The sequence below is a fragment of the Apium graveolens genome, chromosome 5, assembly GCF_009905375.1.
Source record: "Apium graveolens cultivar Ventura chromosome 5, ASM990537v1, whole genome shotgun sequence".
NCBI lineage: Eukaryota > Viridiplantae > Streptophyta > Magnoliopsida > Apiales > Apiaceae > Apium > Apium graveolens.
The window spans coordinates 304109969-304126935 of NC_133651.1; the positions used below are offsets into that span (position 1 = coordinate 304109969).

At 34.8% G+C, this 16967-nt stretch overlaps 1 protein-coding gene across 1 annotated transcript; it reads right to left on the reverse strand.

The window, feature by feature from the left end:
* Positions 1 to 4230: 4230 nt before the first annotated feature.
* LOC141661146 (uncharacterized) lies at positions 4231 to 14025 on the reverse strand. Its single transcript, XM_074468129.1, has 2 exons — positions 13111 to 14025; positions 4231 to 4734 (listed from the first exon to the last, which is right to left on the reverse strand). Exons 1-2 carry the CDS (start codon positions 14023 to 14025, stop codon positions 4231 to 4233), a joined length of 1419 nt encoding a protein of 472 aa, XP_074324230.1.
* Between the last annotated feature and the right edge of the window lie 2942 nt (positions 14026 to 16967).

A 16967-nucleotide genomic window follows, 5' to 3' on the forward strand; every position in this document is an offset into this window, starting at 1 on the left:
CTCTTAATTCTTCAGGAATAATGTATCATTGCTTCATTTAAATCAAACATAAAATTTATTAAATTAATCTTTCTTAGTATACTGTATAACTAGAAAAACAGAAAAACTAAGGAAAACTTTTGCACTTATTTACAGTTAATAAATTACCTTCACATAATTCCACATCGTGTCCTTCAGGGTGTCAGGAACATGACGCCAACTTACATAATTAAGTGGCACACAACGCTTTGCAATTGTCCCGAGAAAGTTGTTAAGCTCAGATACTACATTGTCATTATCTGAAACAGGCTGATAACGGTTATTCATGTCAACCACAACTCTCTTGTCAAAGGGCCTGGAGTGAACTTTGTCCATTCGTGTTCCTCCTCTGAATCTCTTTGGAACTTCAACTTTCAAGAACCAAAAAAAAATAAACAGACCAATAAGAACAATATTTAGAACAATACGTATTAAATTATCAAAATAGTAATAACATTCTCCTATAGTGAAACCTCTCTAAATTAATAACATTGGGACGAGTTGATTTTATTAATTTTTCGAGATGATTAAATTATCGAGGTCATAAAATACAAGGGATATTAAGTTGTAACTTAGGACTAATTTAACAGATTATTTAAAGGGTACTTTTATTTAGACTTTTCAAAGGAAAATAAAGCACCTTTGCAAAATTATCTAAGCTTTAACAAACAAGAGCTTGGAAACTGTTATGAAGGAAGAAATGTACCTTCATCTTCAACATCATCTTCGGCTTCATAATCAGACATGGTAGTTTCTACGGTTACATGTGCAGTTTTACTTGCAACGGCTTTTTCAGCATTTTCCCTTTGGCGTTTCCGCATAGCATTAAAGTGGCCATTGTACCTTATCCAACGTCAGGCTCTGGTAACTCAATAATAGTAGATTCCTCATGAACTGCATTGTTCGCTTCCTTCTCAATTTCAGCCTCCTTCGTAGGAACGATATTAGATCTTGAACGAGTTCTAGGTCCAAAGGGAATTGGTCTTCTGAATGTTTTTGGTTTTCTGAAATATAAATTCAATTAGGTACCGAGGTAATATTTGTGCTTGTATGGGTATAAAATAGAAAATTAATTCTATAACTACGACACACCTTTGATGGAATTTTAGAAGCATCAATGTCGCTAGGTTCCCCCTCAGGTTCTGGAACATAATCTTCGCTGTCCTTTTCTATCCTTTCTTTTCCCTTTCTCTTTGTGTTAGCATATTTCAAGGAATCTGCTAGTGTAGGCAAATTTAGAGCTATTAAAACTTCATTGTTCTTCTTCACATTTTTAGCTCTCTGCATTTCGTATTCGGTCAGATTCTTTTCATATTCTTCAACACGCACAACTATCGTTTTGTTTGTTGGTGTTAAACGTGGTGGAGGGGGTGGAGGGGGTAAACAGGAAACCTGCAAGACAGTTGCTTATGATGTTGCCAATAATTTAAAATCATGCAAATAATTCTAAAAAATGCATGTTGCCAATGTATTGCTTATAATTACCTCAGACTGATTATTTCCCTTATGTTTGTCTTCATTTGATGGATCATTTAAAACTAATTTCCTCCTAGCACTTGCACAACTTTTAATCACACTTGCTTCAGTTATTTCTTGCAGCTTATTCAGTCATGGCGACTTTCTAGTAGGCGTTTTTGTTATCTTATTAACAGGAACAAATTTCTTATTCTTTTGTTGTTGTTGTTATTGTTGTTGTTGTTGTTTCAAGTGATGAGCAGTAACATACTTGCGCTTCGTTGGCTTTTGAGCTAAAAAACACAAAAAAAATTGAGTTACAAGAGTGCATAAAGCATATTTATGGATAGATTGGATGCATAATTTGGCTTAAATACCTGCAATAATATTCTTCCTTGGCCGTATAACTACATGAGGCTGCATTTGCTTGAGTGGTTCAGTCTTACTATCAACTACCGTATCGACAAAAAAATCTACATGGTCGCCACTCTTTACTTTATCCATTATTGCATCCAGCTTAGCATCATTACCCACCATCTGCCAGCCCATGGACTCCACGCCTTTGTTTACATAAATACCTCCAATTTCTGAATATTGAAGGTCCTCTTTTACATGCTCCATCAATACTGTGAAAGAGAACACATCCGAACTGATGCCCTCTACCACTGTTTGTACTCCACCAACATATCGAATTTCTTGAAATTCGCCTTTGTGATGAAATCTGAGATGCAAGATTTTGTCTTCCATCCTACAGAAAAAGCAGAAAACAACATTAAAACAAGTTCAATATGAACAAATAACTAAGTAAGAAATCAAAATATATTCGCAACTCAGCAAGAAATAAACTAACCATTTATCTACTTAGAAGCAGTTAATTTGATGAAATAAATGGGAAATATAATAATGATGCAATTAGAAAAATATATAATGAACATATATAGAACAAGTTACTCATTACAATTTTAACTAGTCTATTATTCAGATTCTAAAATATATTTTAAGCATCCTTTTTGTCTTCTTTATGGCTCAGCGCGGAAATGTGTTGATGGGACATCATCTCTACGCCAACTAAAACTGCTGACTTCATTTTCCATTCCAGCACCACTTTGAAATTCATGTAAGATTGGATCATTTTCATCTTCATTTGTATGTTCAGTCTCGAAGTCAGACCAGTCCCTCGGCAATCTCTTGATAACATTATACATCATTTTTTCTGTTGGATCTTGTACATAGAATACTTGGTGAACTTGTGACGCCATAACGTAGGGATCAGACTTGTGGAATAATCTGTTAAAGTTTACTCGAGTCAGACCATATAAGTCTTTTTCCTCCTGATACCAACAATATTTAAATAATACAACATTAAATTCTCCCCAATAGTCAACTTCAAATATGTCCTCAATTGCTCCGTAGTAATTGACATCCCCAACCAGCGGGTTCTGATCTTTCGAACTTGCAAAACTAGTTGTCAACGCAGTCAAGAATACACCACTATTTTGTGTTGTACATTTACTATCCCTATACTTCGTATGGAATCTGTATCCATTAATTACATATCCACTAAACCTTTTAACTGTTGGATTTGGTCCCATTGCGAGGACTTCTAATTCTTTTGAAACCTTTTTTTTGGCAACTTTTTCCTTTAACCACTTCGAGAAATCGTCAGTATGTTCTCTCTCCCTGTTGTATTTTTTTAGGTTTGTTTGACCATCAACAAGAGCTCGATGCTCCCTACAATAATCAGGTTTCTTGGTTAGAAAGTAAATAAATTACATGTTACTTTCAAATTACTAACACAATTTAGAGTTTGTAAACTTACTCAATCAAACTCTCTATCTCTTGGTTTCCAGAATTGAACAAGATATATTGATGACAAGCTTTCAATTCAGAATCTTTTAAGTGAATGGCTGTCCCATCTTTGTTTCTTCTTGTACCAATATGATATTCTGATTTCTGTGGACAGCTTCCAAGTATGGCAGATAAATTGTTAGCTTCTGTTCCCTCGTCGCCATTCAAGAATCGTGAACAAAAGGTTAAGCACTCGTCTACTAAATAACCCTCAGCAATGGAGCCCTCAAGCTTGCTTCTGTTATGGGCATAGGACTTTAATTTAGCAAGATATCTCTCAATTGGAAACATGCACCGTAAGTGTACTGGTCCACCTAACTATACTTCTCTGCATAAGTGAACTAGCAGGTGCACCATAATGTTGAAAAATGCTTGTGGGAAAATTGTTTCAAATTGACAAAGAATTTCAATAATTTCTTGTTGCAACCTAGAAAACTCACTCAAATCAACGACTTTGGCCCAAATACCTCTTAGAAATGCACCTAATCTAATAAAAGGGACCGCAACCTCAGGTTTCATTGACTTTTTCACGGCAAATTGTAACAAATAGTTAAGCATAAAATGCGCATCATGGCTCTTATAACCGGTTACTTTTCTCTCCTTTGTGTTCACATAACGACTAATGTTTGATGCACAACCATGTGGCAGTTTAGCATTTTTCAGCACAGTACATAATATATCCTTCTCCTCCTTTGTCATATCAAAAATGGCAGGAGAAATTTCAACATAGCTTCTGTCACTTGATTCAACGGGATGAAGATCCTTTCTAATGCCCATTTCTTGTAAATCATATCGAGCATTGATATGGTCTTTTGACTTGCGAGCAATATTTAGCAATGTACCAATTATGTTGTCACAAATATTCTTCTCGATGTGTATAACATCAAGATTATGCCGAACGACTTTGGCCTAAATACCTCTTAGAAATGCACCTAATCTAATAAAAGGGACCGCAACCTTAGGTTTCATTGACTTTTTCATGGCAAATTGTAACAAATAGTTCAGCATAAAATGCGCATCATGGCTCTTATAACCGGTTACTTTTCTCTCCTTTGTGTTCACATAACGACTAATGTTAGATGCACAACCATGTGGCAGTTTAGCATTTTTCAGCACAGTACATAATATATCCTTCTCCTCATTTGTCATATCAAAAATGGCAGGAGAAATTTCAACATAGCTCATGTCACTTGATTCAACGGGATGAAGATCCTTCCTAATGCCCATTTCTTGTAAATCATATCGAGCATTGACATGGTCTTTTGACTTGCGAGCAATATTTAGCAATGTACCAATTATGTTGTCACAAATATTCTTCTCGATGTGTATAACATCAAGATTATGCCGACGTAAATTGTGACTCCAATATGGTAAATCAAAATATATTGACTTCTTCTTGATAGGCGAATCAATCTGTTAGATATATTTGATAATGTCATGACTAATATGATTTATGTTTAGTTTTCAGATCTTACTTAAACAGGACAAATCAGTACTTAACTGAAATCAACACGTATACTGAAGTCAGAACTTAAGTGATCAGTACTTAAGGTTCAGGAGATATTTATCAGGAGATAATATCAGAACTTAAAGGAAACTTTCAGATAAGGAAGGCGGCTGATTGAAAGGAAAGAAGATCAAGACAAACGTAAGAAGAGATATGCATGAAGAAGGAATTCTATGAAGAATGGAATACTTGGAAGAAAAGATAACTGATTGATATATTTTAGGAAGCAGAATTATATTCCATATCAATTAGCGATTATCTTGTAGCTGTGTAGTATATAAACACATACATAGGGTTTACTTTATAAGTGTTATCATTATCGAGAATATTATTCATTATAACCCTAGCAGCTCTCGTGATATTTGGTCATCACTGAGAGAGGACAGTTTCATATTGTAACAGAGTTCGGTGCATTGAATAAAGTTTTCTGTTACTTATGTTATTTGAATTCGATTTGATTGTGCTATACACTGTAGTCAACCCCCTTCTACAATGTGTGTGACCTAACAAGTGGTATCAGAGCCTATCTGTTAACACACAAACAGTTTAAGATCCAAAAACAATTATGTCTGAAGTAGAAACTCCAACCAAGCCCACCAAAACTGAAGAACCACCAAAGATTCAAATCCATAGTCGATATGAGGCTATTAGAGTTCCCATACTGAAGCCATCTGAATATCCCATATGGAAGGTGAGGATGACTATGTTTCTAGACGCTACTGATCCAGAATTTCTTGACAGAATCCATGAAGGACCTCACAAGCCAACAAAACTCGCTGTTGTAGTTGTAGGTGAAGCAGCAAAGTCTGTACCAAAGGAGAAGAGTGATTACACTGCTGAAGATATTGCTTCAATTGCTAAGGATGCTAAGGTACGGCACTTGCTGCATAGTGACATTGATAATGTAATGTCAAACAGGGTAATTAACTGCAAGACTGCAAAGGAGATATGGGATGCCTTGGAGACAAGGTGCCAGGGAACTGATTCGATCAAGAAGAACAGGAAGACAATACTCACTCAAGAGTATGAACACTTTGATTCAAATCCTAATGAGTCATTGACTGATTTATATCACAGATTTTTCAAACTCTTGAATGATTTGTCACTAGTTGATAAGGAGTATGATATTGAAGATTCAAACCTTAAATTCCTGTTAGCTCTTCCTGAAAGTTGGGATTTGAAGGCAACAATTATAAGAGACAACTATAATCTTGAAGAAACAACTTTTGATGAATTTATGGGATGCTCAAGACTCATGAACTTGAGATGGAATAAAGAAGCAAGAGGAAAGGAGGAAAGTCAAGGACAGTTGCTCTTAAGGCTGAAGAAGAATTCCCCAAGGCAGCTACCTCAAAGAAAGGTAAGGGAAAAGCGCTCATCACAAAGTCTGATACTGAGTCATCAAGTACTGATAGTGATGATGACTCAGAAACTGAAAGCTTGCCTGAGATGGATGCTGATGAAGAGATGATGAAGCCGTGTGCTCTTATGGTGAAAGGAATCACAAGGATTGCATACAGGAAGTTCAGGAAGGGAAAGAGGTTTTCCAGGAAAGGTGCAAGTTCCGATAAGAAGAATTTCAGAAAATCTGAAGGCAAAGGAGGGAAGTCTGACAGAGGAGATCACTCAAACGTCAAATGCTACAACTGTGGTGAGAAAGGCCACATATCTCCTGATTACAAGAAAATGAAGAGTGACAAAGGCAAGGCTCTTGTCACAAAGAAGAAAAGCTGGACAGACACTTCAGATTCTGAAAGTGAGGAGAACTATGCCTTGATGGAAAATGCTGATATGGCAAATGCTGATAGTAGTCCAGAAGCTGCTGAGTTAAAGGTACCTCAAACTACTTATGTCTTTCATACTGATGATATTAATGAGTTGAGAAGATATCTTAAAACCATGTTTATTAGTTATAGAGATCAAACTTTAACATGTGAAAGATTAACTTCTGAAAATCTTGCTTGTAAAAAGAGGAATGATTATTTAGAAAAAGAGTTAGTCATGTTCCATCAAACTCAGAAAGATAGAGATGATGCTTTCTATGTTAGGGATGAAGTACTTAAAATGAATGAATCTCTAAAAACTGAGCTAGAAAAGGAAAGAGAGATTATCAGGACTTGGACTAACTCTGGCAGAACAACTCAGAATTTGTTAAGTAGTGGAAACTGGAAAGAGGGCTTAGGTTATGGAGATGATAGGAATGATAAAGGAACTGTAGAAATTAAGCCTATAGTTGTTAAACAAAAGCCAAAGTTAGAACCTGTTAAGTTTGTAGCTGTAAAGTCTGAAACTGAAAAATCAGAAGTTAAAGAGGAATTAACTTTTGACAAACTAAAACAGGAAAAGACAACTGAAGTAAACGTGGGCTTAATGACAAAGAAGCAGCTTAAGCATAAGCTGAAAGATGTAAAGAATATAAACAAGGTAAAGTCTCCTAGGAAAAATAGGAATGGAAAGGAAGGTATAAATAAAAGCAATGATTATAAGCCTGTTCCTAATGCTCCTAGAAAAACATGTCATAACTGTGGAAGTTCTAACCATATGGCTTCTTTTTACAGGAAGAATAAGAACATAAACTCCTTACCTTCAAAGTCAGGAGTTAAGAGTCAGTCTATTAGATATAGGCCACAAAATCCTTATTTTCATTGTGGTAGTTTATGGCATTCCATTTATAATTGTAAGGAATATAATAGTTTTTACTATGATTATTATCAAATAACACCTTCTTTAAAGAAAGTTAGCATTGTTCCTTCTAGTGTAAGTTCTGATACAAAGTCTGATAGTATAAATGCTGATAAGAAAAATGTTAACATAAACTCTGATGCTAAATTCGCTGCAAATGTTAGCAAACTTAATAAGGCCACAGGATTCAAGCAAGTCTGGGTCCTTAAAACTAATCATTAGTGGTCTTTGTGATTGTAGGGCAACAGGAAAAATATCCAAGTTCTGGACAGTGGATGTTCAGGACATATGACTGAAAATAAAACCCTGCTATCAGACTTTGTAAAGAAGGCTGGCCCAAGTGTTTCTTATGGAGATGGCAATATTGGAAAAACATTGGGATATGGCAATATCAATCTTGGGAATGTCATCATTAAAGAAGTAGCTCTGGTCTTAGGACTTAAACACAATCTACTGAGTATTAGTCAAATCTGTGACAGAGGTTATCATGTGGATTTCTTTGAAGAACACTGTGGCATTGTAAGCAAATCTACAGGCAAAGTTGTTCTGAAAGGATACAGGCATGGTAACATTTATGAAGCCAAGCTTTCAACAAGTACTGATGGTTCTGCAATCTGTCTGATGAGTAGAGCATCAATTGAAGAAAGCTGGAACTGGCACAAGAAACTCTCTCATTTAAATTTCAACAATATAAATGAACTAGTCAAGAAAGATCTTGTGAGAGGACTGCCAAAGTCAGTATTTGCTCCTGATGGCCTTTGTGATTCTTGTCAGAAGGCTAAACAAAGAAAATCTTCATTCAAGAGCAAGACTGAGTCATCAATTCTTGAGCCTTATCACCTACTACATGTTGATCTATTTGGTCCAGTGAATGTCATGTCTATTGCAAAGAAGAAATATGATATGGTCATAGTGGATGAGTTCACCAGATACACATGGGTGTATTTCTTGCACACAAAAAGTGAAACTGCATCTATCTTGATTGATCATGTCAAGCAACTGGATAAATTGGTCAAAGATTTTGGGAAAATAATAAGAAGTGATAATGGCACTGGTTCAAGAATTTGACAATGGAAGAGTTCTGCAAAGACCATGGAATCAAGTAGGAATTTTCTACTCCTGGAACTCCACAGCAAAATGGAGTTATTGAAAGGAAGAATAGAACTCTTATTGAAGCTGCACAAACTATGCTTGATGAAGCAAAGCTTCCAACCTATTTTTGGGCTGAAGCTGTGCAGACTTCTTATTTTACTCAGAATGCAACACTCATTAACAAGCAAGGAAAGACACCATATGAGATGGTGAAGAAAGAGAAGCCAAATCTGAAGTATTTTCATGTATTTGGATGCAAGTATTTTGTTCTTAAGACTCATCCTGAACAGCTATCCAAATTTGACTTAAAAGTTGATGAAGGAATTTTGTTGGATATCCACTTTCCACAAAAGCCTTCAGAGTCTACAATTTAAGAACAAGGGTTGTCATGGAATCTATCAATGTCTCCTTTGATGATAAGAAGATTACTAGACTTGAAGATTTCAATGATCATGATCAGCTGAGATTCGAAAATGAAGACTTAAATTCTGATACTGAAAATCATGACAGTCTAAATCCTGATACTGCAAACTCTGATGGATTAAACTCTGATGTTATTGAAACTGTGGTGACTACGTCAAAGAAAGATGTACCTGTGCAGGGGGAGCATACTGAAGATACAACCACATCTCAAGAAGCATCAGAACATACAACTGGCTTTTCAAGTTCTGATTCATCAAGTTCTGATAAGCCAAGTTCTGAAAACTTAAATTCTGAAGGATCCAACTGAGAGAGCAAAGTTTCAGGGGGAGCATCAGAAAATGTTGATGAAGATAGCATGGATCATGGGGGAGCATCCAGTTCTAGAAAAAACCTTCCATCTGCAAGGAAATGGACTAAATCACATACACCTGACTTAATTATTGGAAATCCTGATGCAGGTGACAAAACTAGAACAGCTACTTCAAGTGAATGTCTCTATACTTCTTTTCTTTCTCAGACTAAACCAAAGAAAGTGGAAGAAGCTCTTCAAGATGCTGATTGGGTGCAAGCAATGCAGGAAGAGTTAAATGAATTTGAAAGAAACAAAGTCTGGACCCTAGTGCCAAGACCAAAGAACAGATCTGTTATTGGTAAAAAGTGGGTGTTCAGAAACAAAACTGATAGTGATGGCATAATTACAAGGAATAAAGCAAGGTTGGTTGCAAAAGGATATTCTCAATAGGAGGGAATTGATTATGATGAAACATTTGCACCAGTTGCTAGATTGGAAGCCATAAGGATATTTTTGGCTTATGCTGCTCACAAAAAGTTTACTGTCTTTCAAATGGATGTGAAAAGTGCTTTTCTCAATGGAGAATTGGAAGAGGAAGTATATGTTGAACAACCTCCAGGCTTTGTAGATCTCAATTATCCTAATCATGTCTACGGGCTTGATAAAGCACTTTATGGCCTTAAGCAAGCTCCAAGAGCATGGTATGAGACTTTAGCTCAGTTTCTTCTGGAAAGTGGATTCAATAGAGGAACTATAGACAAAACACTATTCTACCTCAACCATGGAAATGACTTACTTTCGGTTCAGATATATGTTGATGATATCATCTTTGGTTCTACAAATGACAGACTTTGCAAGAAGTTTGCCAAACTGATGCAGTCAAGGTATCAAATGAGTATAATGGGGGAACTTAGCTATTTTCTGGGGCTTCAAGTCAAGCAGAATGAAGAAGGCACTTTTATTTGTCAAACCAAGTACACCAGAAATTTGCTGAAGAAATTTGGAATACAAGATTGTTCAAGTGCATCCATTCCCATGGCCACTGCAACAAAACTGGATAAGGATACTGGTAAATCAGTAGATATTACTGATTACAGAGGTATGATAGGCTCTCTACTCTATCTAACTGCTAGTAGACCTGATATCATGTATGCTACATGTCTTTGTGCAAGATTTCAAGCAGATCCAAGAGAACCTCACTTAACAACTGTGAAAAGAATTTTCAAGTATCTTAAGGGAACAGCTGATCTGGGACTGTGGTATCCCAGAGAATCAGATTTTAAACTAATAGGTTACTCAGATGCAGATTTTGCAGGTTGCAAAATTGACAGGAAAAGCACAAGTGGAAGCTGCCAATTTCTTGGAGGCAGATTGATTTCTTGGTTTAGCAAGAATCAAAAGTCAATTTCCACATCAACTGCAGAAGCAGAATACATTGCTGCAGGAAGCTGTTATGCACAGATTCTTTGGATGAAGAATCAGTTACTGGATTATGGGTTAACATATTTTAAAATCCCTATTTACTGTAATAATCAAAGTGCTATTTCTATGACAGGTAATCCAGTTCAACACTCAATGACAAAGCACATCAGCATTAGGTATCACTTCATAAGGGAACATGTGGATGAAGGTAAAGTGGAATTGCACTTTGTTCCAATAGATCAACAACTAGCAGATATCTTCACCAAACCACTGTGTGAAGCTACTTTTACAAGATTGGTAAATGAACTTGGAATGGTTTCAGGTTCTTTCTCTAAATCTACTTAGCTTTTGTTCTGATGCATCAGACTTTATGATCAGTATTTACAGATATTACTATCTTTGTGTATTCTGTGCCTAATTGAAAATTGCTTAAGTACTGATTGTTGTCTGATATGAATCTCTAAACTCTGATAGTGATATGCATGTTTCTGTGATTATTCAATCCAATGAGGATAAATATGCTAGATGCTGACCTAGTAGTCTTTAATATACTAACAAATCCCATGTTAGAAGTAATTATTTATGTGGAAATCTATTGACACAAGCAAATTCTGATATTGAGCTTAGTTAAGTTTATTTTGTCTATCTTATTACTAAGTCAACAACTCGAATAATGCTTTTCATCTGTTAAGTTCTGATGTTAGTAAATCTGGTGAATGTACTAAGTGTTGATAAGACTCACTTATCAAAAGAAAAGGAAAAGAAAAAGAATAAATATCAGGTACTCCTTTGAGATCTAGAGTAAAAACTGTGGAAGGGAAGACCCAAGTGCATTGCTGGTATTAAGTAATATGCATCAGAAAAACAAAAATAAATATTTTTTTTGGTGACTTTTCACACTCTATGATTATTGGAGAAATACTCTGATAATTGCATAAATTCTGATAAGCAGTCGTGACTGTTAAGACACTGAAGGGGAAGGATGATGAAAAGGATGACCAGGGAAACTCTGGAATGGGTGGAGGTCATGGTCAAGGTAGAGGTCTCTCATCAAGAAGAGCTGGAACTACAAGTCATAGAACAAGTTCTGATACTGGGAGAAGAATAACTTCTGATACTGGTAAAAGGATAAGTTCTGATGAACTTTTGGATCTTGATGAAGAAATTTCAAGACAGTTATTTCTGAAGACTCAAATTCAGAGACAGAAAAGGCTTTATTCTGTAAATTCTGACACCACATATCTTCTAAAGTACAGAGATCACAAGGGTGATATTGTTGAGATGAAGCCTAACTCTGCTAAGATTATAACTACCTTTCTGGGTTATAAGGTTGTAGAATTCAATCTTGAGTCTGACAAGGCATATTTGATTAGACTGGATCAGGACATAAGGAAAGCTAGAATAAATGATCTCAGGGCTGCTATCTTCCAAACTGGTGAAGATACTGCAGAACTCAAAGATACTAAACGGAGGATGATTGATGAACTCAGATATGCTGAGAGATGTTTGTTAAAAAAACTATCTCAGAACAACTCCTAACATCAGAGAGATCAGAAAGTAAAGCCAAGTCAAGATCTACAACTGCTCAAATTTTGATATATATACAGACTGAAGTTGTTATCAGAAGTTAAAGTTGGTAAAGTTTTAAGGACTGTAAGTTGTAGTTATCTAGTCCATTTCTCATACATTTGTACTTAATGTTTTTGACATCATCAAATATCTGTTAAACTTGTATATTATGTTAATTTACAAGTTGGGGGAGATTGTTAGATATATTTGATAATGTCATGACTAATATGATTTATTTTTAGTTTTTAGATCTTACTTAAACAGGACAAATCAGTACTTAACTGAAATCAGCACGTATACTGAAGTCAGAACTTAAGTGATCAGTACTTAAAGTTCAGGAGACATTTATCAGGAGATAATATCATAACTTAAAGGAAACTTTCAGATAAGGAAGGTGGTTGATTGAAAGGAAAGAAGATCAAGACAAACGTAAGAAGAGATATGCATGAAGAAGGAATTCTATGAAAAATGGAATACTTGGAAGAAAAGATAACTGATTGATATATTTTAGGAAGCAGAATTATATTCCATATCAATTAGCGATTATCTTGTAGTTGTGTAGTATATAAATACATACATAGGGTTTACACTATAAGTATTATCATTATCGAGAATATTATTCATTATAACCCTAGCAGCTCTCATGATATTTGTTCATCACTGAGAGAAGATAGTTTCATATTGTAACAGAGTTCATTGCATTGAATAAAGTTTATTTTCTGTTACTTATGTTATTTGAATTCGATTTGATTGTGTTATACACTGTATTCAACCCCCTTCTACAGTGTGTGTGACCTAACACAATCTTACACTTTTTTTGCCCTGGTTTTCCCCCAAACTGATTTCTGAAGCTTGATAACAATTCCAAACAGTCTTTTCCTGTCAAAATTTCAAGGGTGAATCCCATTTCAACTTCGCCGTTAAATCTTTTTTTATAGAACCGCCGCTTATGATCGGGATCCAGAAACTTTATATGGTTCATGTAGCACATCTTTTTACTATGCTTTAGATACATTGAAGAAGTCTCGTAGTTGCAAACGGGACAACCGAGTTTACCTTTGGTGCTCCAACCGGATAACATTCCATATCCGGGGAAATCGCTGATGGTCCACATGACACTGGCACGTAACCTAAAATTCTGACCAGTAAATGCATTATAAGTTTCTATCCCTCCTTCCCATAACTCTTTTAACTCGGTAATAAGAGGTTGCATAAAAACATCTATATTATTTTTTGGAGATTCTGGACCAGAAATGAGTGTTGAAAGGATAAGGTTTTCTTGACGCATACATAACCAAGGAGGCAGATTATAGTTAACCAAAATTACTGGCCAGGTGCTATGTAAAGTTTTCATTATTCGGAATGGATTGAATCCATCAGCAGCGATACCCAACCTAATATTCCTAATTTCAGACGAGAATTGAGGATACCTAGTATCCATTTCCTTCCAAGCTTCACCATCTGCTGGATGTCTAAGTTTCCCGTTATTTTTCCGTCCAACCGCATGCCATGTCATTAGTTCTGCAAACTCCTTGCACATAAACATTCGTTGCAGTCTTGGCTTTAGTGGAAAATATCGCATTATATTTTCCGACACTTTATGAATCAACTTCTTTGGATCATTGTCGCTGGTCCCTTCTTTTTCCACTATGGTCCACCTTGAAGCACCACAAGTTTTGCAAGAATCCTCTTTTTCATTCTCAACCCAATACAACATGCAATTGTTTGGACAAGCGTGTATTTTTTATAGTCGAGACCTAGATCTCTAATGACAGTTTTTGCGACATTGAAAGATAAGGGTATGTGTGCCTGTGGAAAGGCTTCTCTTATCAACCCTAGTATATCCCCAAATCCCGACTCTGAAATCCCATGAGCATAATTTAATGAATACAACCTAATGATTAAACTTAATCACGAAAACTTTCGCAACCTGGATATAAAGGCTGCTTTCCCTCCTCGACATGGAGATAAACATTTTTGACATCGTCATTTGGTCCACTAGTACGACGCAACATCTCATCTAGGTTATCTCCAAAACTCACATTGGTTTCAAAATCCATATGTTGTTCATCCCTATTTTCGTCGCTCTTAAGTGAAACCTCATAAATCCAATTAAGATATAATTGATATGGAGCACTCCAAATAAGATGATTGTTGATCACATCTGCCCTCTGCCACTTGCGATTAATACAATTCTTGCAAGGGCATAGTAATTCATCACCAATAGAGAATTTGGCAAATGCATTTTTAATAAATGTCTCTACCCCTCTAATGTACCGTCCACTATACTTTGGGAGATTTATCCAAATAATTTCCTCGTCGTCCATCACTACAATTAAGAAGCATATAAATATTATAATATCATAATTTGTGTGTTTGTGTGTTTGTAAACTCAAACCTAGGCAGGCCTAGTCCAGAACACTAAATGACTCTGTGTTTTCAAATTGGTATCTAACAAAAACAAAACACTAAATGACTCTGTGTTTTCAAATTCCAAATTCTGCATCAGTCATGATTCATCAAAAACATAATTGTATAAATCTTCAAGACTTAATCCAAAGTTTCTTCTAAATAAAATAGACTAAGCACCTATTTGACAAATTCTATCATGACAAGTTTTAGCTCAGAAAATGACCAATAGGTTCGTGCCATTTGCTTGTTCTAATAGATCTACTAATGATGATACCAACAGATTCTTTATGAATATCCAATTTTATTTCTTTCTAGTTCCTAAACAAAAATATAATGATATTAACAAAATCAAAGAACTTAAAATAAAATCAAAAACTAAAATGGAAGAAGCTGGAAGGGGACAATGCAAAAACCAATTACCACTAAACATCTTTGAATGAGGAATTAAACACAAAGCACAAATAAATTGTTCTAAAATGATACAACCAAATCAACCAAATCCCCAATTCGACATCTCTAACCAACCACTTGACTAAACACAAGTTTAAAATCAGAAACAAAAATTAAGCAATTGCTAAACACCTGAACTTATATCTAGGTATACTTAACATTTACCTTAATATACAACTTCTCAAAAAAACACAAATAACACAAAGTCCAAAAAACAAATCAAAACCCTAATTTCAAAATCAAAATCGAAGAGAGAATAGAAACCATAAATTCATAAAATAAAAGAGAGAATTACCTTAAACTCGAAACCCTTCACCGAAACCCTAATTTCAAAATCAATCTCGAAGCCCCAATTCGAAACCCTGAAAAGAGAACCCAAAATCAATGTAAGTGAAGAGAAGAGCTTAAGAGAGAAGAGTGAAGATTAACATGTGTGTGTATTTACAGAGAGAAGAGCTAAGAGAGAGGTGCTCACTAGAGAGGAGAGATTAATTTTGGTAAGTATGCTCACTAGAGGGAATTTCACTAAGTGAAATTTGGTAGATTGGATTGGGCGGTAATTTTGCCGCTCATCCAATTTTATATTACTAAATATATATTAATAAATATATATTAATATTTTAACTTATTAATTATTCGCTTGAAAACATAAAATAATAATTAACTATTTTATCTTCTTTTTGATAAATTGTGAAATTTAGTAAAATATTTATTATATTTATAAAATCAATATTGACCGTTTTGACCGATATAACCGTTTTGACCCTATTTCAGCTGATCCAAATCGACTTTTCCAACCCGATATATATTTGGGTTAGAAAAAAGTCAACCCGATTAAATCACCACTATTTTCGTTTACGGAGTTCAATATTTAAACAATGTTTAAAAACTACAAATTCGTTTGGGTTATAAATTTAAATGATTCGATTTGGGTTGAAATTTTGAAAACCCGAATTAATTGGTTTGGGTTTCAAAAATGGGTCTCACCTGTACGGATACACAATATGTATATTGGGCCCACATCATAAATGCAATATCAACGTTAATCGTTATAAAATTTAAATTTTAGGTTTTAGGGTTTGGGGTTTGGAATATTATAAAATCTACAAAAATAAATCTTAAAAAATGTTTTTTAAAAATTAACATCATTAAAATTAACATCCATACGGATTCATCTTCAAAAAACAAATTTTAAAAAAAATGCAACCTTCCTTTGTAACACTAACTAACTAGTATCCATGTTTATTAATAAAAGTACCTTGAATATTACAAAATTTTACAAAATAAATACAAGTAAAAATAATCACATTACTAGAATCATTGACTTTTAAAATATGTAATGATCCATTGTAAAAAAAAAATTAGAAAAATATTTAAATGGTTAAAAACCTCATTTTTATTTAAATCAAAATTTTAAATGCAACATCACTTTACATTTTAATCATGCAAAATAGAACACTAGTATTGCTTTGGTACAGTGGTTGGCTCCTTACTTTTTTAGAGTGGAGATGCTGGGTTCAATTCCCATGGACTTCATAATTTTTAAAGTGACAAATAAAGAGTCTGAGGTGGCACGAGTATCCAATAATATGTTGCCACATGTACCATAATTAATTTTTTAAAATTAGAATCTATTTTTCTAATAAAATTGGATTTTTAATTACTTTTTAAGAATAAATCATTTTTTTTAGAAAAATCCTATAAACAGTTTCCATAAAACGGGTTTGGATGTTTTTGGATTGAAACTGGGTCAACATCCGGTCAAGAAATCGGGTTAATGGGTCGTCAAGAACACAA